At 43.5% G+C, this 26,176-nt stretch overlaps 1 protein-coding gene across 4 annotated transcripts in view; it reads left to right on the forward strand.

Annotated features, from left to right (window-relative positions):
* Nucleotides 1-26,176, forward strand: part of DOCK11 (dedicator of cytokinesis 11) — a 481,846-nt gene that overhangs the window by 380,887 nt on the left and 74,783 nt on the right. For all 4 annotated transcript variants that reach the window (XM_073543480.1, XM_073543481.1, XM_073543483.1 and 1 more), the window contains one exon: nt 766-888. In XM_073543480.1, coding sequence (XP_073399581.1) covers nt 766-888 — 123 coding nt within the window. The remainder of the gene's footprint in view (nt 1-765; nt 889-26,176) is intronic.

Genomic DNA, 26,176 nt, shown 5'->3' on the forward strand with positions numbered 1-26,176 from the left:
TGTATATATATATATATATATATAACACTATGACTTATCTCAGCTAAGACAAAGCCTTGATCCTCAGGCTACATTCACACCATGGGCGTAGCCAGGATCAAACCTGGGGGGGGCAGAACCTCATACTGCACACCTCAGCCGCTGCAGAACCTCATACTGCACACCCCTACACTTGAAAATAAAGCCTGCACCTTAAGAAGATGTGGTTGTGATGATGATTTATTCCAACTATCAATTGATGTTGATGTGTTACTGAAGACGAGCAATGCCTGTCCTGGGCGTCCTTTTGGGCAGCTATGAGGTGTACCTGACTGGTGCTAAAAAAAGGAGTGTTAGTCTGTGTACTACCCGGTTTTCATTCTTTTTGGTACAGATACGATATGGATAGACAGATATGGATAAATGGATGGATAGAGCAGATTTCTAGTCTGCTTTTGCTATTGAAAAGGCGGAGCTGGGGTGGAGCCTAGGTGGAGCCTCAAGGGGGCCCCGAAAATTGGATGCAGGATTGCAGCCATGTATATTTTCTGTGAAATGCTCTGGCATTTCAGAGAAAATATAGGTAGAATATCCCAGCTTTTCCCAATACCACTCCAGGTTATTTACAGGTCAACATTTACACAAAACTGCTTCCGTTAATTTCTTGTGTAGCTAGAATCATAGAGAAGTCAGTTGAAAAAAAAATTAGTAATAGTATGGTTCTTGTCATAATTAATGTATAGCCCAATTAAGATTTTTCACTATCTTCTGTTTTTATCCCACCAGGAGGTGTTGGTGGAGTTGCTGGAGCAGTGTGTAGATGGCTTGTGGAAAGCAGAGAGATACGAAACCATATCTGAAGTGTCAAAACTTCTTATTCCTATTTATGAAAAGAGGCGAGAATTTGAGGTTTGTGTTAAATATGTTTATGTCTCAATCAAATACATGTAACAGAGTTCAGTTCACTCATTACACAGAGTGGAAGGGAGAGAGCCACACACATCCATGGTCACTCATACAGTCAATTTCTGGGGCACCTCCATTATCACAGACAGTGATTAGATGCCATAAATGTCTATGGTGACACATACCTTGGTTGTCCCAAAGTGGACAAGAAGCAGAATACATCTCTAAGGCTACATTCACATTAATGTTCGGGAGCTCTGCGGAGGGCTGCGTACTTCCTACGTTAAGCCCTGCTTTCTTTCACATACATCTGCATGCGTCCTGTATTGGGTACACTGCACATGTGGATGCGTCGTTTTGACGTGCCCGCCGACCGCACGAGAATGCAACAAGTTGCGTTTTGTGCGAACGGCGGGCGCGTCAAAACGAAACATCCGCATGTCCAATGTTAAAGATAGGTACGCAGGACGCATGCAGAGGTATGCGGAAGTAGGCGAGGCTTTACGGAGGAAGTACGCAGCCCTTTGCAGAGCCTCCGAACACTAATGTGAACCCGGCCTAAATACCCTTGTTAAATAAAATGCAAGACAGACTGATCTCTGCCTTGTGGGCTGTGGCTATTAGCTGGCCTCCCTTATCTCCACTTGAGAGAAATGTCAAGACTGCAATGTTGGTTGTTGAATGTTTATTCTATTGTTCGTTTTCTCCCTTTTCTTATATTTTTTTATGGGTCACATTACTGCCTACATTTAATGTCAGAATTAGAAATACATTTGTACATGTCTGTGCACTAAGGGTAAAACCTCATATTACATATACAAATATACTAATATGGCACCAATGCTAGATATAGTGGCGTGGAATGTCCGGGGGATGAGGGAAGCCACTAAGAGATGTGCAGTTTTTACATACTTAAGTTTCACTCAGCTATTTTTTGTATTTCTGAAACTCACATGGTGAAGGACAGGATTCATTTAAAAATTGCTTATGAATATCATTCAGTGTAATCTACGCATTCTAGAGGAGTGAGTGTTTTAGATCACGGATTGGTCCCTTTTTCTTGTATTAAGTCCACTATAGATATGGATGATAAATATGTATGCTTATGTGCATTCATTTGTACTATATATAATATAAAACTCATATATATATATATATATATATATATATCTTAAGAAAATATTTACCGTATATACTCGTGTATAAACAGTTTTTCAGCACATTTCTTTGTGCTGAAAACACCCCCCCTCGGCTTATACATGAGTCATTGTCCCAGAAGCCGGCGGGGGAGGGGGAGCGGCAGAGTAGCGGTTCACAGGAGGCAGGAGCCGGGGGCTGTAACTGTGCCCGCTGCTAAAGAGAAATGAATATTCACTGCACTGGCAATGAATATTCATTTCTATTATAGTGTGCACAGCCTTCTAAGCGCGCCCTTGCAATGTCTGTTTCCAACTTCCAGCAGCTCCTGCGGCTGAGCGATCATGTGTCCCCGGTGACTGAAGCGAGGAGAATATTCATTACCTTAATGAGCGGGGACACGTGATCAGCCAGCCGTAGGAGCTGCTGGTAGCTGGAACAGGATGATGCAAGGGTGCGCAGGGAAGGTAAGTAGGTTTTTTTATGTTTTTCTTATGGGGGCCATGCATTCAAGGACAGGGGTGAGGATCCATGCATGCAAGGATAGGTATGAAGAGCCATGCATACCAAGACAGGGATGAGGAACAATGCAGATAAGGAGAAATGCATACCAGATCAGGGATGAGGAGCCATGCATACAAGGATAGGGATGAGGAGCCATGCATATGATATAGAAGGGTTAATGGTTTGCCTTTAATTGCCTTTTGCCTTTAACTGATAGAATTTATTCTCATGATGCAGCAGTCTGTCAGTCTCCTCTTCAAGGAAACTATGCTTCTTATCATACATGTTCTCAGTAGTCAGCCACAACGTGTTCTGGGTACATGGTAAACAAGGTATGACCCTGGGTAAACGGTGGGGGCTACATGAGCTACGTAAAGTTACATTTGTTGTAAATGGTATAAAATATTGCCTTGTGTTTCATTATGTCAGATAAAGTGATTTGCCCACGACCTGTGTGCAGTCTCCTTTGTCTCCAAGCGCGCTTGTCAATTAAGGGCGTAACCTCCTAATTTGGCCTCACTGGTGATCTGGCATGCCTGACTTTGGGTCAGAAAGAAAATAGCTACAACACATACAAGGATAGGGAAGAAGGGACACTGCGTACCTGGCTTATACTCGAGTCAATACGTTTTCCCAGTTTTTCGTGGCCAAATTAGGTGCCTCAGCTTATACTCGAGTATATACGGTACTTTTATTCGCGCTTTCCCTGATGTCCCAACTCTGATAGTAGGACATTTTCATAATTGCTTACATCCCTATTGGGCTAAACTTTATTCTGGTACAATTCATGAAAATGCTCAACCCACATCACTTGCTAGACTGATGTAGTAGATGGGAAATGTTGATTATGTTGTATTATAAACCCCGGGGTACAACAATTTTTATGCTACTCCAATTCCCATCAGTCCTTATCTAGGATTGACTTGGCTGTTGGAAATTCATTAGTGCTACTATATATATATATATATATATATATATATATATATATATATATATATATATGTGTATATGTGTGTGTGTATATATATATATATATATATATATACAGTGGGGCAAAAAAGTATTTAGTCAGTCAGCAATAGTGCAAGTTCCACCACTTAAAAAGATGAGAGGCGTCTGTAATTTACATCATAGGTAGGCCTCAACTATGGGAGACAAACTGAGGAAAAAAAATCCAGAAAATCACATTGTCTGGTTTTTTTTCATTTTATTTGCATATTATGGTGGAAAATAAGTATTTGGTCAGAAACAAGCAATCAAGATTTCTGGCTCTCACAGACCTGTAACTTCTTCTTTAAGAGTCTCCTCTTTCCTCCACTCATTACCTATAGTAATGGCACCTGTTTAAACTTGTTATCAGTATAAAAAGACACCTGTGCACACCCTCAAACAGTCTGACTCCAAACTCCACTATGGTGAAGACCAAAGAGCTGTCAAAGGACACCAGAAACAAAATTGTAGCCCTGCACCAGGCTGGGAAGACTGAATCTGCAATAGCCAACCAGCTTGGAGTGAAGAAATCAACTGTGGGAGCAATAATTAGAAAATGGAAGGCATACAAGACCACTGATAATCTCCCTCGATCTGGTGCTCCACGTAAAATCCCACCCCGTGGGGTCAGAATGATCACAAGAACGGTGAGCAAAAATCCCAGAACCACGCGGGGGGACCTAGTGAATGAACTGCAGAGAGCTGGGACCAATGTAACAAGGCCTACCATAAGTAACACACTACGCCACCATGGACTCAGATCCTGCAGTGCCAGACGTGTCCCACTGCTTAAGCCTGTACATGTCCGGGCCCGTCTGAAGTTTGCTAGAGAGCATTTGGATGATCCAGAGGAGTTTTGGGAGAATGTCCTATGGTCTGATGAAACCAAACTGGAACTGTTTGGTAGAAACACAACTTGTCGTGTTTGGAGGAAAAAGAATACTGAGTTGCATCCATCAAACACCATACCTACTGTAAAGCATGGTGGTGGAAACATCATGCTTTGGGGCTGTTTCTCTGCAAAGGGGCCAGGACGACTGATCCGGGTACATGAAAGAATGAATGGGGCCATGTATCGTGAGATTTTGAGTGCAAACCTCCTTCCATCAGCAAGGGCATTGAAGATGAAACGTGGCTGGGTCTTTCAACATGACAATGATCCAAAGCACACCGCCAGGGCAACGAAGGAGTGGCTTCGTAAGAAGCATTTCAAGGTCCTGGAGTGGCCTAGCCAGTCTCCAGATCTCAACCCTATAGAAAACCTTTGGAGGGAGTTGAAAGTCCGTGTTGCCAAGCGAAAAGCCAAAAACATCACTGCTCTAGAGGAGATCTGCATGGAGGAATGGGCCAACATACCAACAACAGTGTGTGGCAACCTTGTGAAGACTTACAGAAAACGTTTGACCTCTGTCATTGCCAACAAAGGATATATCACAAAGTATTGAGATGAAATTTTGTTTCTGACCAAATACTTATTTTCCACCATAATATGCAAATAAAATGAAAAAAAAACAGACAATGTGATTTTCTGGATTTTTTTTCTCAGTTTGTCTCCCATAGTTGAGGTCTACCTATGATGTAAATTACAGACGCCTCTCATCTTTTTAAGTGGTGGAACTTGCACTATTGCTGACTGACTAAATACTTTTTTGCCCCACTGTATATATAAATATATATATATATATACACACTCGGCTACCTATTTATCCTGCAGTGTGTCAGATAATTTTGCTCTCCCTATTCACCTTCCACTAGTTCATTTGGATCACCGTGCTAGAACTCCTTGGCGTCTAAACACCTTCTGGATCCAATTAATACTCCATATGAGTATTCTAGAATATTTTACTGTAAATGATGATACAGCTCCTAACCATATAGTCGGGGATACCATGAAGTCGTTTGTTCGTGGACTATATATTAGAGAAATTTGCACTAGAAATACGTAAACTAGAGAGCTAATACTTTGATGCGTGGTCTTGCAGATGCAGAGAGTACCCTGATGCCAGACCCTACTCAAGAAACAACGGTTGCCCCTGAGAGGGCACAGACAGTACTAAAGAGACATCAGATGTCTTTAGACTCTAATAAACGTTTTTTCATTTAAGCAGAGATTCTATATGGAGAAGAGTCACCTGGCAGAAGTGCTCTCTCTCCCTGCTACTATTTGCAATGGCCATAGAGCCATTGGCGGCCTTGCTCAGATCCTCCAGAGAAATTTGTGGCTTTAGGTGTGGTCTCATTGAGAATAGAGTATCCCTCTATGCAGATGACAAACTTCTATACTTACGTGAGGTCCAGGTCTATATAATACCGGCCATGAATATAATTGAGGAGTATTGGAAGTGGTCTGGACTTTCGATGAATAGGTCAAAGCCTGTTCTGATGCCAGTAGATCCTCCCCACACAGAGTTCATAACTCTACAATTACAGATTGCAGTGGTGTATAAGTTCAAATACCTGGGGATAACTGTCAGCGTGAGACCAATGGAATACCTATCTCTTAACCTAGACCTAGAGTTGAGCGAAACAGGTCGGTCAGATTCAAAAATCGCCGACTTTCGCCAAAGTCGGGTTTCGCCAAGCGAAACCCAACCATAGTGTGAAGTCGGCCATGCGGTCATCGACCCGAGCGCCAAAGTCACGTTTCCCATAATGCTTGCAGGCGCCTTTTCTCAGCCAATGAGCAAGGACGCACACTGTGGGCAATGAGATGACATGGGCAGCAGCCACCACCATCTTAGAGAAGGGCATTGCAGTGATTGCCCTGACCGCCGACCACCATTTTACTTCTGCCGATCTTAGCGTAGGGAGAGGTTGCTGCCGCTGTTTCTCAGTAGGGAGAGAGTTAGGCAGGAAAGAAAAGTGATTCTGTGCTTGTGCTGATAGCAATTGTGCTGTACAGTTAGTGTGCAGTGACGGGAGGATTTTGTTGTGTGCAGCAGCGCTGATTATTAGGCTGCCTGCCAGTGACAGGGGAGGATTTTCTTTTGTGCAGCAGCAGAGCTGGTTAATAGGCTGTCTGCTAGCTGTATTGCTGTGTGTACACTGCTGTGCAGACTGCTTTTTACCCAGCACTAATACTTTTATTCTTTTTTTTCTGCACACTTACTGAGCGTTCATTTTTTCCCACACCGTATAGAGCTGTACGCTCCTCACACACTACCGTGTACCAGCTGGTATCATGGACAAATACATGCTGACTATCTGTGTGTGACTCTGGAAATATATACAGAGATTTATAATTACCCCTAGATTGTATACAGCTGTACGCTTGTGATACAGTACCCTTTTTCAACTTTTTATATTCTTGTATAATCCATACTGAGCCTGAGAGTATCTGTGTGACTCCTGAAATATATACAGAGATTTAAAATTACCCCAACACTATATACACCTGGTATCTTCTGATACAGTACCCTGTTATGAGTTCATTTTCCCCTTCACCATTGAGGTCTGATGAATTCCCTCTTCTGGTGAAGGAAGGTAGTGAGGCTGATTGCCAAACACCTGAGCTGGTAGAGGATGACTGGGTGACGGGAATTGCTGACTGGATATAAGGCAGCCGACGCCCTTCTGCCTCACTGGTGATTTCTCTGAGGGATTCTAGGAGACCAGTCTGATTCCTGCTCCTCAAAAGCTAAGTTTTCTGCCTTGCTTTTTGCATTTGTGTTTTGGTTTTATTTTGCCTTGCTTTTCTGGATTCTGCCATTCCCTGCTGGGGTGAGCTGAATTCCTTTGTGTCTTTTTGCTCTGTCTTCAGAAAATACCTGAGTACTGACATAGTCTTTTTGAAGCCTAGCGTCTTCAGGGCCTTTTTCCCTGTCAGTCTGTTGGCTCTTGTTTTAATAGGGTTTTTGGCGGATTGCAGACAGCAGCTTTTCTATCCTGTCCTATCTAGTTAGCTTGGGCCCCATCATTTGCTCAGTCTATCTTTCTATCTGTGTTAGTGTTTTTTCTTGTTGCTTCACCGTCATTATATGTTGGGGGCTGCCTATTGCTTTGGGGTCTGCTCTGGGGCAGTTTAGATTTCCCTTTCTGTCTTTAGGCTATGTAGTTCTCCGGCTGTGATCGAGGGGTCTAGGGCACCGTAGGAACCCCCCACGGCTACTGCTAGTTGTTGTTGATAGGTTCAGGGGTCTGCAATCCGATAGCTGCCAACTTCTCTGGTTTTCTGGACTTAGCTAGCATTTCTGTTTTTGCCTCCTACGGTAACTCGTTCATAACAGTACCCTTTTTCAGTTTTTATATTCTTGTCTAATCCATACTGAGCCTGAGAGCGTCTGTGTGTGACTCCTGAAATTTATACGGAGATTTACAATTACCCCAACACTATATACACCTGGTATCTTCTGATACAGTACCCTTTTTCAGCTTTTTATATTCTTGTCTAATCCATACTGAGCCTGTGAGCGTCTGTGTGTGCCTCCTGAAATATATACGGAGATTTAAAATTACCCCAACACTATATACACCTGATACCTTCTGATATAGTACCCTTTTTCAGCTTTTTATATTCTTGTCTAATCAACAACTGAGCCTGGAGCGTCTGTGTGTTACTCCGGAAATATATACGGAGATTTACAATTACCCCAACACTATATGCACCTGGTATCTTCAGATACAGTACCCTTTTTCAGCTTTTTATATTCTTGTATAATCCATACTGAGCCTGTGATCGTCTGTGTGTGACTCCTGAAATATATACGGAGATTTAAAATTACCCCAACACTATATACACCTGGTATCTTCTGATACAGTACCCTTTTCCAGCTTTTTATATTCTTGTCTAATCCATACTGAGCCTGAGAGCGTCTTTGTGACTCCTGAAATATATATGGAGATTTAAAATTTTCCCCTTCACCGTATACAGTTGTACGCTTCTGATACAGTACCATATATCTGCTGGTATTTTTGGTACATTTTCCCAAACATGAGGAAGTATGGTGGAAGAGGCCGTGGACGTGGACGGGGGGGGCCAGCTGGTACTGATGGTGGTGGTGGGGCATCTGCTGGTAGTGCCAAAAGCACAATAGCACCTAAGGCAGGAGGTGTTGAGCGTGTGTCATCATCTGGCTCAAGAAGGCCTGTAATTAAGGCTCCCTTTTCTGGGAGTAGGTAAACCGCTTTTAAAGCCGGAGCATCAAAAACAGGTTTTGGCTTACATTGCCGAAACAGCCTCCAGCTCTATCGCCTCCTCTTCTGAAGTTTCAAAAAATGCAAGCACTGAGTCGTCAGTGCAGGCTTCTGGTCAGGAACAACACCTTTCCTTGTGTCCTTCACCCCCACCAAAAGTGAAGGATGCGGCAGGCCACACTTCAGATAACTCCATGGAGCTCTTTTCACATACCATACCTGGGTTATCAAGTCAAATCCTGAATTCCCCAGTCCAAGATGAATCTGACATGGAGTGCACTGATGAACAGCCACAGCTAGATGATTCTGCCGGTACATTGACCCAGAGCACTACATTACCCTCGCAGTCTACTGAGCCAGAATCTGACCCTGATGAAACTCAGGTGCCCCTTCCCGCATACTATACCACCTTACACGGTGACAGAGGAAGATGCAGATGAAATTGAAGAGGAGGTGATGGATGACCCAGTTGTTGACCCGGATTGGCATCCATTGGTGGAAGAGGGTGCCGCTGGCAATAGCTCAGAAGAGGAGAAGGATCCGCAGCAGGCATCGACATCACAGCAGCGGTTATCTGGCAGGCCCGTAGCTGTCCAAAAACGTGGTAAAAAAAACAAAGAGTTGCAGGACAGCTTGGCCAGATAGTCAAATTAGCACAGTGTGCAAGCCCTGAAAATTTATACCATAGTAGGAAGAGTGCAGTATGGCACTTTTTTGACCAAAATCCTAGTGATGAGGCAAAGATTATCTGTAAGAAGTGCGGAAGGACCTTTAGCCGAGGGAAAAATCTCTGAAATTTGAAATACCAGTTGTGTGCTTAGACATTTAATCACCATGCACTTGCAAGTGTGGACGGACTACAAAACCACAGGTAACGTGTGCACCTGCTCCAACTGAAGGTAGCCAGCAGCGCTCCATCGCTTCCCCCACTGTAAGCCCACCGGTAAGCACGCCACCAGCAAGAAATGTTGAGGTGTCGTCGCAAGGCCAAAGCAGTCGGAATCACGTTTTTGCAACGAAAGACTGAATCTAGGCCACCACCACCACCATCACCAACCCCCTCTCAGTCCATCATGTCCACCGCTAGTTCCCCCATATGCAGCTCTCAAGTCCAGCTCACCCTAGCAGACACTCTGAGTAGGACAAGAAAGTACTCATCCTCTCATCCGCGTACACTGGCTTTGAACGCCTAGATTGCCAAACTGATCTCATTAGAGATGATGCCCTTCCGTTTGGTTGAAAGCGAAGCATTCCGAGAGCTCATGGCCTACGCTGTCCCACGCTATGACCTACCCAGTCGGCACTTCTTTTCTAGAAAAGCCATCCCTGCACTCCACCTGCATGTGAAAGACCGCATTGTCCATGCACTCAAACAATCAGTGAGTGTAAAGGGGCACCTCACAACAGATAAATGGGCCAGTCGGCATGGCCAGGGCCGTTACGTGTCCATCACTGCGCACTGGGTTAATGTGGTGGATGCAGGCTCCACAGGGGACAGCGGCAGTGGAACAATGCTGCCTAGCCCACGGTATAGGAAACAGTTGGCTGTAGGCGTTCAACCCTCCTCCAGAAGCGAAAGCTCGTCGACAGAGCGCAGTTGCACGAGCACTCCATCTGCAGCTGCCAGTCTTGCACACGAGGTGTCCCACTATTGAACAGCTAGTGGTAAGCATCAGCAGGCTGTTTTAAAGATTATATCTTTGGGCGACAACAGACACACCGTGGAGGTACTGGCCGACTACTTGCAGCGACAAACTGAGTCATGGCTGGGCAGTCTACATCTTGAGCCAGGCAATGTAGTCAGTGATAGCAACCGTAATTTTGTGGCGGCCATAGCCCTTGCAAAACTCACACATACCTTGAACCTGGTGGTGCAGTGCTTCCTAAATAATTATCCGGATTTAACTGCCCTGCTCCATAAGGTGTGAAGACTGTGCTCGCACATCCGTCGCTCGCCCTTAGACTCCAGTCGTATGCAGAGGCTGCAGCGATCGCTCCACCTCCCCAAGCACCGCCTAATCATAGACGTTGCAACAAGGTGGAACTCCACCATGCACATGGGTGAGAGGCTGTGCGAACAGAGGCAGGCTGTAATGCATTTGTGGGAGGATACACGGGCAGGCAGTTTGAGGGCAGACATGGAGTTATCGGTGTTATGAGTAGGTCACCGAGGAGGAAAAAGCCTAAACAAGCTAAGCCCCAGAAAAACCAGAAAGGTTGGTAACTATGCAGATTGCAGATCCCTGATCCTAACCACACAACTAGCAGCAGCCGTGGAGCGTACCTACGATGAACCTAGACGCCTCGTCACGGCCCTAGGACTAAATAAGCCTAAAGCAAGAAAAGGGGAAAACTAACTGCCCCAGAGCAGACCCCAAAGGAATAGACAGCCCCCACACATGTATTGACAGTGAAACAAGATGAAAACACAAACACAGGCAGGAAAATAGGCTTAGCAAACGATGGGGCCCAAACTAACTAGAAAGGAAAGGAAAGACTCTGTCTGCAATCTGCCCAAAACCCTACAAAATAATGTCCAACACTTCTGATAACAAAATTAACCCTGAAGTCACTAGACTTCTCCCACTATATCAGCACTCTGAAATATTCTGAGACAGAGCAAAAAGAGGCCAATCTAATAAGGGACTAAAAGCAAATTGGCAAATACAGATAAATAAGAGTGGAAATTCAGCACAGCCCCAGCCGGGCTGGCTGACCACACAAAAAACTGAATAGAACAACAAAATCAAGTGTGAACATTAGCAGAAAAACTTAGCTTGAGCTGACTGGAACAGAGCTGAGAACCAAGACCTGACAAGCAGAAGGAATCACCAGCACCAGAGTAGGGCGTCGGCTGTCTTAAATTCAATCTGAGATTCCTGAGGTCCAATCGTCATCCTCATTATCAGGTGGCAGATCTCTACTGACTAAATCAGCCCTCACTACTTCCTGTTACCACCAGAGGGAGCCTGGAAGGAGAACTCACAACTGGTAGACCAGAAAATGAACTCACAACATGTCGGGTGTGCAGTGGTCAAAGCTGAAAGACCTCTGTAAAGTCCTTCAGTGATTTGAGGAATGCACACAGCTGGTAAGCGCAGACGACGCTATCATAAGCATGAGCATCCCACTTATGCGTCTGCTCATGCAAACTTTGACACACATTAAGGATCAGGCGTCTGCAGTGGAGGAGGAAGAGGAGGAGGAGGGAAGCCTTGATGACAGTCAGCCATTGTCTGCTCAGGAAACTGTCCTGGACCAGGTGGAGGATGAAGAGGAGGAGGAGGGGGATGATTATTTTGGGGAGGAGGATGCTTCTCGGGGGGCAAGAGAAAATGTTGGTGTGGCAAACAGGGTTTGTGCGTGACTGGAGGGATGTGGATTTGGCAGAAAGTGCTCCTCCACCCACCTCTGTCAGTGCATGTTTGACACCTGTTACATTGGCCCACATGTGTGGTAAACCGTTTGTTAGAGGCATTCCCAGCACACAGCAGCGGTGCAGGTTCTACCACGAGCCGTACTGGGCCAAATGGAAGAGGTGTTCGTGGTGCACACAGCCGAACTGACATTGGAGACAGGGGTTTCATGACCATGTTGTGGGCTGATTTCTCGAGTACTGCTCACACAACTGTTAATACTGAATCGATTGCAACAGACAGGAGACCGCAGTTGTCAACTATGGTTCAAAATTACCTCTCCTCCCCTATTGATGTTCTCCCTCACAGTTCATTCCCCTTTGACTACTGGGCCTGTAAACTGGACACCTGGCCTGAATTGGCACAATATGCCTTACAGGAGCTCGCTTGCCCTGCTGGTAGTGTGCTATCAGAAAGAGTCTTCAGTGCTGCTGGATCAATCCTGACAGAAAGAAGGATCGGCTGTCGACCCAAACTGTTGGTGATCTCCTCTTCATTAAAATGAATCATGCATGGGTTTCAAAGGATTTTGTCCCACCTTCCCCTGATGACACATAAGTTGCCAGCAAAATGGCTCGCTTTGTCCTCCCTTCCTCCGACTTCTCCAATTCCTCCATTTGCAGCTGCTGAACGTCCAGCCTACACATCAACATATGCCAGTTTTTCCACCTCCCTAACTGGGCTGTACCCCCCCAGGGCCATCGTCAGCACCTGGCGCACCCGGACAAGTGGTGGTGCCCTGAGCAGGTGGGGGGGCCCACTCGTGGATGACGGCACTGGTACAGGGCCCCTCACAGTACGCTGGTGTCTCTGATGGTGCGGGGGCCCACTCGCTGTCAGAGAAGCTGTCATACTATGAGGGGCCCTGTGCCAGTGCCGTCGCCCATGAGTGGGCCCCCCTGCTTGCTCAGGGCACCAGCACTTGCAATACTTACCTCTCCCTGTTCCACCGCTGTGACTTCTTCCGCGTTTCCTGACAATGACATTCAGGTCAGAGAGCACGATTACGTCACATCTGTATGCCCTCTGCCTGAACAGTCCAAGTGCAGAGAGCTGGAAGATGGCGATGCTGAGGAGTGCCCAGCGAGGAGAAGTATTTCATTTTTTAATGTTTGGAGCAATATATGGGGAGCATTATACACTGGAGAATTATATATGGGGTCCATCATACACTTGAGCATCATAGATAGGGCCCATTATACACTGGAGCATCATATGGGGCCCAATATATATGGAGCATTATATGGGCCCATCATACACTGGAGCAATATAAATGGAGCCCATCATACACTGGAGCATCATCTATGGGGCCCATCATACACTGGCGCATTATAAATGTGGCCCATCATACACTGGAGCATCATATACGGGGCCCATCATACACTGGAGCATTATAAATGGAGCCCATTATATATGGAGCATTATAAATGGGGCCCATTATATATGGAGCATTATACATTTGCATAATTATTATTAGGCAAGTTGTATTTGAGAGGATTCTTTTTATTATTGAACAACTATGTTCTCAACCGAAAAGACTCATAAATATCAAAGCTTAATATTTTTGGCAGTTGGAGTGGGGTTTTTTAGATTTGGCTATCTTAGGAGGATATCTGTTTGTGCAGGTAACTATTACTGTGCAGAATTATTAGGCAACTTTAATAAAAACCAAATATATACTCATCTCACTTGTTTATTTTCACCACGCAAACCAATATAACACAAAATTTAGAAATAAACATTTCTGACATTCAAAACCAAAAAAAAAAGTGACCAACATAGCCACCTTTCTTTATGATGACACTCAAAAGCCTTCCATCCATAGATTCTGTCAGTTGCTTGATCTGTTTACGATCAACATTGCGTGCAGCAGCCACCACAGCATCCCTGACACTGTTCCGAGAGGTGTAATGTTTTCACTCCCTGTAGATCTCACATTTTATCAGGGACCACAGGTTCTCTATGGGGTTTAGATCAGGTGAACAAGGGGGTCATGTCATTATTTTTTATTCTTTTAGACCTTTACTGGGCAGCCACGCTGTGGAGTATTTGGATGCATGTGATGGAGCATTGTCCTGCATGAAAATCATGTTTTTCTTGAACGATACCGACTTCTTCCTGTACCACTGCTTGAAGAAGGTGTCTTCCAGAAACTGGCAGTAGGTCTGGGAGTTGATCTTCACTCCATCCTCAACCCGAAAAGGTTCCATAAGTTCATCTTTGTTGATACCAGCCCATACCAGTACCCCACCTCCACCTTGCTGGCGTCTGAGTCAGAGTGGAGCTCTCTGGCCTTTACTGATCCAGCCTCGGGCCCATCAAGAGTCACACTCATTTCATCAGTCCATAAAATCTTACAAAAATCTGTCTTAACATATTTCTTGGCCCAGTCTTGACGTTTTATCTAATGTTTTTATTCAAAGGTGGTCGTTTTCCAGACTTCCTTACCTTGGCCATGTCCCTGAGTATGGCACACCTTGTGCTTTTTTATACTCCAGTAACGTTGCAGCTCTGAAATATGGCAAAACTGGTGGCAAATGGCATCTTGGCAGCTTCACGCTTGATTTTCCTCAATTCATGGGCAGTTATTTTGAGCCTTTTTTATCAACACTCTTCTTGCGACCCTGTTGGCTATTTGCCATGAAACGCTTGATTGTTCAGTGATCACGCTTCAAAAGTTTGGCAATTTCAAGACTGCTGCATCCCTCTGCAAGACATCTCACAATTTTTGATTTTTCAGAGTCCGTCAAATCTCTCTTCTGACCCATTTTGCCAAAGGAAAGGAAGTTACCTAATAATTAAGCACACCTTATATAGGGTGTTTGTCATTAGACCACACCCCTTCTCATTACAGAGATGCAAATCACCTGATTTACATAATTGGCAGTTGGCTTTCAAGCCTATACAGCTTGGAGTAGGACAACATGTATAAAATGGATGATGTGATTAAAATACTAATTTGCCTTATAATTCTGCACACAGTGTATAGGCCCATCATACACTGGAGCATCATACATGGGGCCCATCATATACTGCAGCATCATATGGGGCCCATTATATATGGAGCATTATATAGGAACATCATACAATGGAGCATCATTCATGGGGCCCATCATATACTGGAGCATCATATGGGGTTCATTATTTATGGGGCATCAGATAGGGTATGGAGCACATATGGGGCCTATTCTGTATGGAGCATTATATGGAGCCTATTCTGTATGGAGGGAGCAATATATTGGGCCCATCATATACTGTATGGAGCTTTATATGCGACTCATTATACTGTATGGAGCAATATGTGGGGCTCATTCTACACTATGGGGACCGTCCTATACTGTATGGCACATTATATGGGGGCCATCATATACTGTAGCATTATGTGGAGTTCATCATATACTGTATGGAACATTATATGGGACCAATTATTCTGTATGGAGCAATATATGGGGCTCATTATTCTGTATGGCGCACTATGTGGTGGCCATAATACTGTATGGAGGAATATACTGTCCGGTTTTTGAGCGATTTGTAGAATTTAAAATAGATATCAGTCATGTAATGTAAGAAGTGATGGGCAGCACGGTGGCTCAGTGGACAACATCTGCAAGGAGTTTGTATGTTCTCCCCGTGTTCGCGTGGGTTTCCTCCGGGCACTCCGGCTTCCTCCCACACTCCAAAGACATACTGATAGGGAATTTAGATTGTGAGCCTCATCGGGGACAGTGATGAAAATGTGTGCAAACTGTAAAGCGCTGCGGAATATGTTAGCGCTATATAAAAATAAAGATTATTATTAAGTGAAGTATTTGTCATTGTCCTATCCCTATATTTCTCTGCCGTATCGAAGCATCAGGAATTGTGGTATGTGTTAAAGGGGCCCACTGACACTCTTTCGCCAGGGGCACACGAAAACCTGGAGCCAGCCCTACCCCCCCCCCCCACAACTTTAGCCAAATAATCCCCAGTTTTCAATGTGTAACTATTATAAAGTAAATTAAGGTTGACAAGCTTAAGTAATAAGAATTGATGTCGTTGGCATTGATATGGGCACTGTGGGTGTGTTTACTGTCCTCCACTCCCTGACGACTTTGCTTCCCCATTGACTTGCATTGGGTTTCGTGTTTCAGTCGGACCGCCGACTTTTCCCGATGGTCGGCCGATTTCGTTCGACTCGACTTTAGAGAAAGTCGGGTTTCATGAAACCCGACTGGACCCTAAAAAAGGCAAAGTCGCTCATCTCTACCTAGACCCCTTACTGGCCCAATTTAGAACTAAGGTCTGTTATTGACAGAGCTATTCTGATTAGACTGGTGCTGATGCCACAACTTCTGAACAAAATTAACACTCTGTTTAGGAAACGTATTTGGAAGAAACAAATTGCGAGAATTCAGAGGAAAAAGGGAGATGGGGGGTTTGCAGTACCAAATCCATGTGTGTATTACATTGCCTCACAACTGCAACACTTTAGAGGGGGACAGATGAGGCATACGGTATAAGGGGACGGCTGATAAAGGAGGGCACATCCTGGAAAAACCCTGTGGGAATTCTGGAGACAGGAAGTTTGCTAATCAATAAAGTGAGACGTTCAACGCTTGCTATGATCTTCATGGTATGGGATAGGGATAAAAAATTATTGGGTATATCCGGATATTCGGATTATTATCCTGTTTGCATAACCCAAGTTTGGGATTCATAAACTTGCAGGTTTCAAACTATGGCTAAGGGAATAACTCTACTGACTCAATTATTTCAAAATAACATTGAAAATTTTTGATCAAATTAAAACAGAATTTGGAATCCCACACAAAGCCTTTTTTCAATATTTATAATTGAGACATGCCTTTGGAAAACAGGCAAATTTAACCAACATTAAAATTGAATAAAATGATTTCTAAGTCTGAATCCTCCAGAGGTATCACATCTATGGTATATAAGAAACTCCTGCCTTCATATCTTATTTATATTACTTACTTATATTTCTTATGCAGGTGAGATCCAAGTGGGAAAGAGATTTGGGCCCACTGACAGAGGAGCAGTGGGTAGATGTGTTGGAACAAACCCCTAGGTTGGCTGTATCTGAAGGACAGAAGTTATCTCAGCTCTCTTTTATAGAGTTTACAGAAAATTGGGGACAGACAGGACGCGTTGTGTCCTAGATGTGATCTTGTGCACATGATGTGGGAACAATGAAAAATTCCTGAGGGATATTCTTGTTAGACAGGTTTATAACATCCAAATACTACTGAATCTGTTATCATGTGTCCTGTGTCTACAGGGGAAGGAGGCTTATCCAGATTCTCCAATGAGCTTGGGTGTTTCACGTATTTTATTTTATATCAGGTCAGAATGTTGTTAGCTTAACACTGGCTGGATACTGCCCCCTCAACTATTGGAGAATTTAGGAATAAAGTGAACAGCATAATATGCCTAGAGAGGGGAGTGTACCTAAAAAGAAATGCATTACACAAATTCTATCAAATCTGGAAACAATGGTAGATGTCCCGGGCCTCCCTTCGCCAGTGATACTTCAAGATGCGTTGGACCGGCTCTTACTCATCTCAGTATAATATTTATCCTAGGTTCTCTTAGATCGCAAAGAGGATCTCTCTATTCTTGTCTCTTGGATGTCCCCAGTCAGATTGATTCTTTCTTACAAAATTGTTAATAATTAGTGGTTCTAACCTGGGACATAAAATTGCATGTAGTGTTGAGCATTCCGATACTGCAAATATCGGCCGATATTCGCTGTATCGGAATTCCGATTTACAATATCGGATACCGGAATCGGAAGTTCCCAAAATGCAATGAGCCAGTGTTGTGGCTGTGATTGGCTGCTGAAATGATGTCATCATGATGCGAGGTCTGTGCGGGCCTGCCGGGGGTCTGTGCGGGCCTGCCGGGGGTCTGTGCGGGCCTGCCGGGGGTCTGTGCAGGCCTGCCGGGGGTCTGTGCGGGCCTGCCGGGGGTCTGCACGGGCTGCCGGGGGTCTGTGCGGGCCTGCCGGGGGTTGTGTGTGTGTGTGCAGGCATTGTCCGATGGGACTACAAGTCCCATCGGGCTATGCCTGCTAAAATGACAGTGATTGACACATTAGCCAATGATGGGACAGTAGTAGTCCCATCATCCGGCTAATGTGTTGAATGTAAAAAAACAAACAAACAAAAAACATACATACTATATACATACTACATATATACATACATACTACATATGTACTACATTCATACAACATACTTAAATACATACATACTACATATATACTACATTCATACAACACGCATACATACATACTACATATATACTACATTCATACAACATACATACATACTACATACATACTACATTCATACAACATACATACTACATATATACTACGTTCATACAACATACATACTACATATATACTACATTCATACAACATACATACATACTACATATATACTACATTCATACAACATACATACATACTACATAAATACTACATTCATACTACATACATACATAAATACTACATATATACTACATACATACATATATACTACATACATACAACATACATAAAACATGCTACAGACATACTACATACATACTACATACAATACATTCATACAATACATACATGTAGGCATACAGTACATATAACAGAGTACATACTCACCATCACTTGTCACTTTGATCCCCGAAGCCAGTGTCATCTCAATGTAAAAAATATTAAAATAACAAACAAGCAATATACTCCCTGATCTGCAGAAATCCACGAGTGTCCCACGACGATCTCCTGCAGTGCATGACTGAGAGGTTACTATAGTTCACTGGTCTCACTTTATGGCAAAAGCTGCGTGGGAACTTTCTCATACTGCAATGCCAAAAGTGAGACTAGGGACTATTTTTTTACAGTGGGGGAGGAATACATTGCGGAAGGATACCTACCTCCCGTCATTGTATTCCTGGGGCCCCTAGAGAGGGGTGGCATCAGCTGATGCTGCTGTTCTCCACGGGAGATCGTCGTGAGACACTCATGGATTTCTGCGGATCAGGGAGTATATCGGTTGTTTTGTTATTTTAATATTTTTTAAAGATGACACTGGCTTCGGGGATCAAAGTGACAAGTGATGATGAGTATGTACTCTGTTATATGTACTGTATGTCTATATGTATGCATTGTATGTAGTATGTACACTCACTGGCCACTTTATTAGGTACACCATGCTAGTAAGGGGTTGGACCCCCTTTTGCCTTCAGAACTGCCTCAATTCTTCGTGGCAGAGATTCAACAAGGTGCTGGAAGCATTCCTCAGAGATTTTGGACCATATTGACATGATGGCATCACACAGTTGGCGCAGATTTGTCGGCTGCACATCCCTGATGCGAATCTCCCGTTCCACCACATCCCAAAGATGCTCTATTGGATTGAGATCTGGTGACTGAGGAGGCCATTTGAGTACAGTAAACTCATTGTCATGTTCAAGAAACCAATCTGAGATGATTCGAGCTTTATGACATGGCGCATTATCCTGCTGAAAGTAGCCATCAGATGTTGGGTACATTGTGGTCATAAAGGGATGGACATGGTCAGCAACAATACTCAGGTAGGCTGTGGCGTTGCAACGATGCTCAATTGGTACCAAGGGGCCCAAAGAGTGCCCAGAAAAAATTCCCCACACCATGACACCACCACCACCAGCCTGAACCGTTGATACAAGGCAGGATGGATCCATGCTTTCATGTTGTTTACGCCAAATTCTGACCCTACCATCCGAATGTCGCAGCAGAAATCGAGACTCATCAGACCAGGCAACGTTTTTCCAATCTTCTACTGTCCAATTTCGATGAGCTTGTGCAAATTGTAGCCTCAGTTTCCTGTTCTTAGCTGAGAGGAGTGGTACCCAGTGTGGTCTTCTGCTGCTGTAGCCCATCTGCCTCAAAGTTCGACGCACTGTGCGTTCAGAGATGCTCTTCTGCCTACCTTGGTTGTAACGGGTGGCAATTTGAGTCACTGTTGCCTTTCTATCAGCTCGAACCAGTCTGCCCATTCTCCTCTGACCTCTGGCATCAACATGGCATTTCCGGCCACAGAACTGCCGCTCACTGGATTTTTTTTCTTTTTCGGACCATTCTCTGTAAACCCTAGAGATGGTTGTGCGTGAAAATCCCAGTAGATCAGCAGTTTCTGAAATTCTCAGACCAGCCCTTCTGGCACCAACAATCATGCCACGTTCAAAGGCACTCAAATCACCTTTCTTCCCCATACTGATGCTCGGTTTGAACTGCAGGAGATTGTCTTGACCATGTCTACATGCCTAAATGCACTGAGTTGCCGCCATGTGATTGGCTGATTAGAAATTAAGTCTTAACACACAGTTGGACAGGTGTACCTAATAAAGTGGCCAGTGAGTGTATGTTGTATGTATGTAGTATGTATGTTTTATGTATGTTGTATGTATGTAGTATGTATGTAGTATGTACTATGTATGTATGTTGTATGAATGTAGTATGTATGTAGTATGTATGTATGTTGTATGAATGTTGTATGAATGTAGTATATATGAAGTATGTATGTAGTATATATGTAGTATGTATGTACATATGTTGTATGAATGTAGTATATATGAAGTATGTTGTATGAATGTAGTATATGTGAAGTATGTATGTAGTATATATGAAGTATGTATGTATGTAGTATGTATGTATGTATGTATGTATGTTTTTTTTTTTTTACATTCAGCACATTAGCCGGATGATGGGACTACTACTGTCCCATCATTGGCTAATGTATCAATCACTGTCATTGTAGCAGGCATAGCCGGATGGGACTTGTAGTCCCATCGGACGATGCCTGCACACACACAACCCCCGGCAGACCCGCACAGACCCCCCGGCAGGCCCGTACAGACCCCCGGCAGGCCCGTACAGACCCCCGGCAGGCCCGTACAGACCCCCGACAGGCCCGCACAGACCCCCGACAGGCCCGCACAGACCCCCGACAGGCCCGCACAGACCCCGCCCGCACACACAGACACGCACAGTGTCCGCCTACGCACCGCCCACACTCTTCCCCCTCCTGAACTGGATGTACAAGTAAAGAAAGGTTTTTTTTTTTAATTCCGATATTTATGTCCCATTGACTTGAATGAGGTTTCTGGTATCGGAATCGGCGATACCCGATACTTTTTGGGTATCGGTCCGATCCAATCCGATCCGATATTTCTCAATATCGGATGGTATCACTCAACACTAATTGCATGCATAAAATTGTTGTCATGTCATAATGGTGTAACCCCTTAATATACAGTTAGGTCCATATATATTTGGACAGAGACAACATTTTTCTAATTTTGGTTCTAGCCATTACCACAATGAATTTTAAACAGAACAATTCAGATGCAGTTGAAGTTCAGACTTTCAGCTTTCATTTGAGGGTATCCACATTAAAATTGGATGAAGGGTGAGTTTCAGCTCCTTAACATGTGCCACCCTGTTTTTAAAGGGACCAAAAGTAATTGGACAGATTAAATAGCTGTAAATAAAATGTTCATTTCTAGTACTTGGTTGAAAACCCTTTGTTGCCAATGACTGCCTGAAGTCTTGAACTCATGGACATCACCAGACGCTGTGTTTCCTCCTTTTTGATGCTCTGCCAGGCCTTCACTGCAGTGGTTTTCAGTTACTGTTTGTTTGTGGGCCTTTCTGTCTGAAGTTTAGTCTTTAACAAGTGAAATGCATGCTCAATTGGGTTGAGATCAGGTGACTGACTTGGCCATTCAAGAATATTCCACTTCTTTGCTTAAATAAACTCCTGGGTTGCTTTGGCTTTATGTTTTGGGTCATTGTTCATCTGTAGTATGAAACGACGACCAATCAGTTTGGCTGCATTTGGCTGGATCTGAGCACACAGCATGGCTCTGAATACCTCAGAATTCATTCGGCTGCTTCTGTCCTGTGTCACATCAATAAACACTAGTGACCCAGTGCCACTGGCAGCCATGCATGCCCAAGCCATGACAATGCCTCCGCCGTGTTTTACAGATGATGTGGTATGCTTTGGATCATGAGCTGTACCACGCCTTCGCCATACTTTTCTCTTTCCATCATTCTGGTAGAGGTTGATCTTGGTTTCATCTGTCCAAAGAATGTTCTTCCAGGACTGTGCTGGCTTTTTTAGATGTTTTTTAGCAAAGTCCAGTCTAGCCTTTTGATTCTTGATGCTTATGAGTGGCTTGCACCGTGCAGTGAACCCTCTGTATTTATTTTCATGCAGTCTTCTCTTTATGGTAGATTTGGATATTGATACGCCTACCTCCTGGAGAGTGTTGTTCACTTGGTTGGCTGTTGTGAAGGGGTTTCTCTTCACCATGGAGATTATTCTGCGATCATCCACCACTGTTGTCTTCCGTGGGCGCCCAGGTCTTTTTGCATTGATGAGTTCACCAGTGCTTTCTTTCTTTCTCAGGATCTACCAAACTGTAGATTTTGCCACTCCTAATGTTGTAGCAATTTCTCGGATGGGTTTTTTTCTGATTTTGCAGCTTAATGATGGCTTGTTTCACCTGCATGGAGAGCTCCTTTGAACACGTTTCCTTCACAGCAAAACCTTCCAAATGCAAGCACCACACCTCAGATCAACTCCAGGCCTTTTATCTGCTTAATTGAGAATGACATAACGAAGGGATTGCCCACACCTGTCCATGAAATAGCCTTGGAGTCAATTGTCCAATTACTTTTGGTCCCTTTAAAAGCAGGGTGGCACATATTAAGGAGCTGAAACTCCTAAACCCTTCATCCAATTTTAATGTGGATACCCTCAAATGAAAGCTGAAAGTCTGAACTTCAACTGCATCTGAATTGTTTTGTTTAAAATTCATTGTGGTAATGTCTAGAACCAAAATTAGAAAAATGTTGTCTCTGTCCAAATATATGGACCTAACTGTATACATAACATTTTGTAGTGTTATTTTTTTTTTTTTTTTATTCACCTCGCTTGTTATACTTGTAACCGTTGTACTGTTGTGAATGACAAAGTTTGTTTAAGCAAAATTAACCTGATTACAAAAAAAATGTTTATGGTGGGAAAACTCCTTTATTCTCATCGCTGATGGCTGATGTAGTAATGTAATGCAGAAGCTTTTGCAAGTAAATAGTTTTCTCTGTTATTGTAAACATAGGAAAAGACTTTGTGGCTGCTTTGCATAAAGCATTTAGAGTGGTAAAACAAAATATAAGAAGACTTGATAAATTAAATCTGGAATGTAACTAAAACTCAGTACCGTAAATAAATTATTCGGAAAGTCACAGAACCATCTGGAGGGTCATGTTTTTATTAATTGTAGCAAAACTTTGTACTTAGTAAACAGAGAGATCTGTATGTAGAGCCCGTAATGATTGATGTTTGCTAAAGGGCAGGATTGTAAAGTTAAATGTTTAATATCAGACTTTTAGTTCCACCATGCATTATGACTACTACCCAAATTATTTGAGAAAACCCATTTTCTAATGCAATTTTAAGTGGTTGTTCACTGCATTTCCTAACTCTTTTATAATATAATCTATCTTCAGCAAATTTTATATTACCAACACAAGTGCAATAATGGGAAGCATATATATTGATAAGGCTGTAAAATTTGCCTCAAGGAGAAATATACGTTGGTCTATGAAAATAAGTGACACCCAAATTTTGCTTGTGTTATACGCACAGTGTTCATTTTGGCAGTCTATAGCAGCTGCATACATCTGTCAGTTACTCCTAAGGCTTCTTTTACACTTGCTTTGTTTTTCTGGCCGTTTTTGCAGCCCCAATGCATTTCTATGGGGCTGCAAAAACGGCCTGAAAAAATTAGTAGGAAGACGATGCTCCGTATGGCCATGAGGGCCGTGAAAAATTATCGAGCTTGCTCGATATTTTTCATGGCTTACGGACACGGCTGCAATGCATTTCAATGGTACAGCAAAAACAACATTAAGTTGTTTTTGCGGTACACCTTATCTGCAGATCGCCGTTTTTTCCTGCTATTTGTTATAACGGAAAAACGGCGATCCGAGAAGGTTTTTTTGCAGCCCGTTTTTGCAGAATACTGTAAAAATCACGGCAATACGGCCCGCAGAAAAAAACACGGCAAGTGTAAAAGCAGCCTAAGCAGTACCTATTTTTTAAAATCATTGTTTTAAGGTTGACATTTTTTTTTCATAATAATAGTAATAATAATAATAATAAAAAGTAATTATTTCTCATCAATAGCTATAGTAGAAAAAAATACTAAATTTTTCAAATTTTCAATTAGTTGGCCATTAGGTCTAATATTAGAATCATGCCTCCTGTTTTTCACATGGACACTAGCACCAATACACTGACTCAGACCTTATTTGTTTGTATAGAAGCTTTATCTGACCATGCTCTAATCAAGGCAAAGGTCCTTGAGTTTAGAAAAGCTGAGGGGAGCTGTAACATTACCTGTTGTAAATTGTGGATCCTGTTTTTAACTACTGTTCCTAGTAGCCGAGTGATTAGGCCCCACGCGACATTGCCGTTGCAAGGCCAAATGAACGCTATATAACAAAGTTCAGCTCACCGTATTAGACATCTTGGAGAGTTCGGAGCGCGGAAACGCTGTCAGGGCATGAAGCAATCAATAAAACAAAGTATCCAGCTCTATGAAATAGTGAAAAAAATTGTGATCCTTTATTCACTGGGAAACATGCTTGATAAGAGGATAAAAACATCAGCGTAAACAGTTCATGAAATGCGATATCAACGCGTTTCTGGTGACTAAGCACCCTTAATCATGATGTTTCTGTCAGGAACACCACACCGCACTTGCTTACTGAGCCAGTGCGCGTGTCCTGAGTACAAAAACAGTGCTCAAAGATACCTGTGGAGCGGGGCAGCATCGGTGACGATGCATGCTCCAGGACCTGAAGCATGTGACTGCTGGGGGCGTGGCCTAAACTCCACAGAGCTAGGAGCTGCAGGGAAACTCCTAGAAAGGTAACTACGGGACAAGTTACCAAGGAGCATAGACAGGGACGTAAACCAGATCAAGCTGGGTCAAAGCACGAGATAGCAGGACAGTACCAAAGGGTTAGACAGAGCGAATAGTCAGGATATAGCAATAGATCAGAAAACCAGAACGGGCAATGGACGGTACAATATGGACAAACTGTAACGGAGATACAATAGCCAAGCCAGGAGGTTAGAACTGGAGAAGGCAATAGTAACAAAACGAGAGACGGAGTACAGAGTGAAGGGATAGACCGGGTCATACACGGGAATCAAACAAGCACTGCAGTATACACGCACACCAGGGGGGTTAGACACACAGCCAGAATAACAGTATAGCTGACAGGGAATCCTAGTCTGGAGTGAGTATAAATACCCCTCCCAGATCCAAAGAGACGCCGGCAAAAGTTAACCCTGTGAGAACAGAACATTAACCATGTCCTAACCATGACAGTTTCCCAGTGAATAAAGGATCACAATTTTTTCCACTATTTTGTCTAGCTGGATCCTTTCTTTTACCAAGTTTGCCAGGCACAGAAGGGCCCCGTATCCTTGGATCTGGGCAGCACAAATTTCTCATCTCTAGTATATAGTGGTATTAACATTCATTCTTATCTGATCTGTGATGATTGAGACTTCTGTAAAGTATTTTGTTAAGTGTAGGAAGTTTTAAGGGCCTGTCACACTAAGGCCTCTTTCACACTTCAGTTTTTTACAATCAGTCACAATCCGCCAGGTTTTGAAAAAAACGGATCCTCAATTTTCTTTTGAGGATCTGTTTTGACTTCCATTAATGGCGGATTGTGACGGATTGGCGTCCGTTGCATCCGTTTTTTTTGAGGATCCGCCAAAAGTTGCTGTCCGTCACCATCCTCAAAGATTTGAAAATGGAGCTTGCAACGTTTTTTCCTCTGGCGGATCCTCCAGACACTCATTTAACCCGGAATTCTTTCTGGGTGCCGGACAAAAGAAAAAAATCTCTCTCTCTCTCTCTCTCTCCTCTCTCTCTCCTCTCTCTCTCCTCTCTCCTCTCTCTTTTTCCAGGCTGCGATTCCTTTAAAATTCTTCATTTTGCGGATCCAATTCTTAATTTTGCGGATCCGTCAAAAAAACGGA

This window comes from Dendrobates tinctorius, unplaced genomic scaffold, assembly GCF_039654945.1.
Source record: "Dendrobates tinctorius isolate UK_male_01 unplaced genomic scaffold, ASM3965494v1 ptg000133l, whole genome shotgun sequence".
Lineage (NCBI taxonomy): Eukaryota > Metazoa > Chordata > Amphibia > Anura > Dendrobatidae > Dendrobates > Dendrobates tinctorius.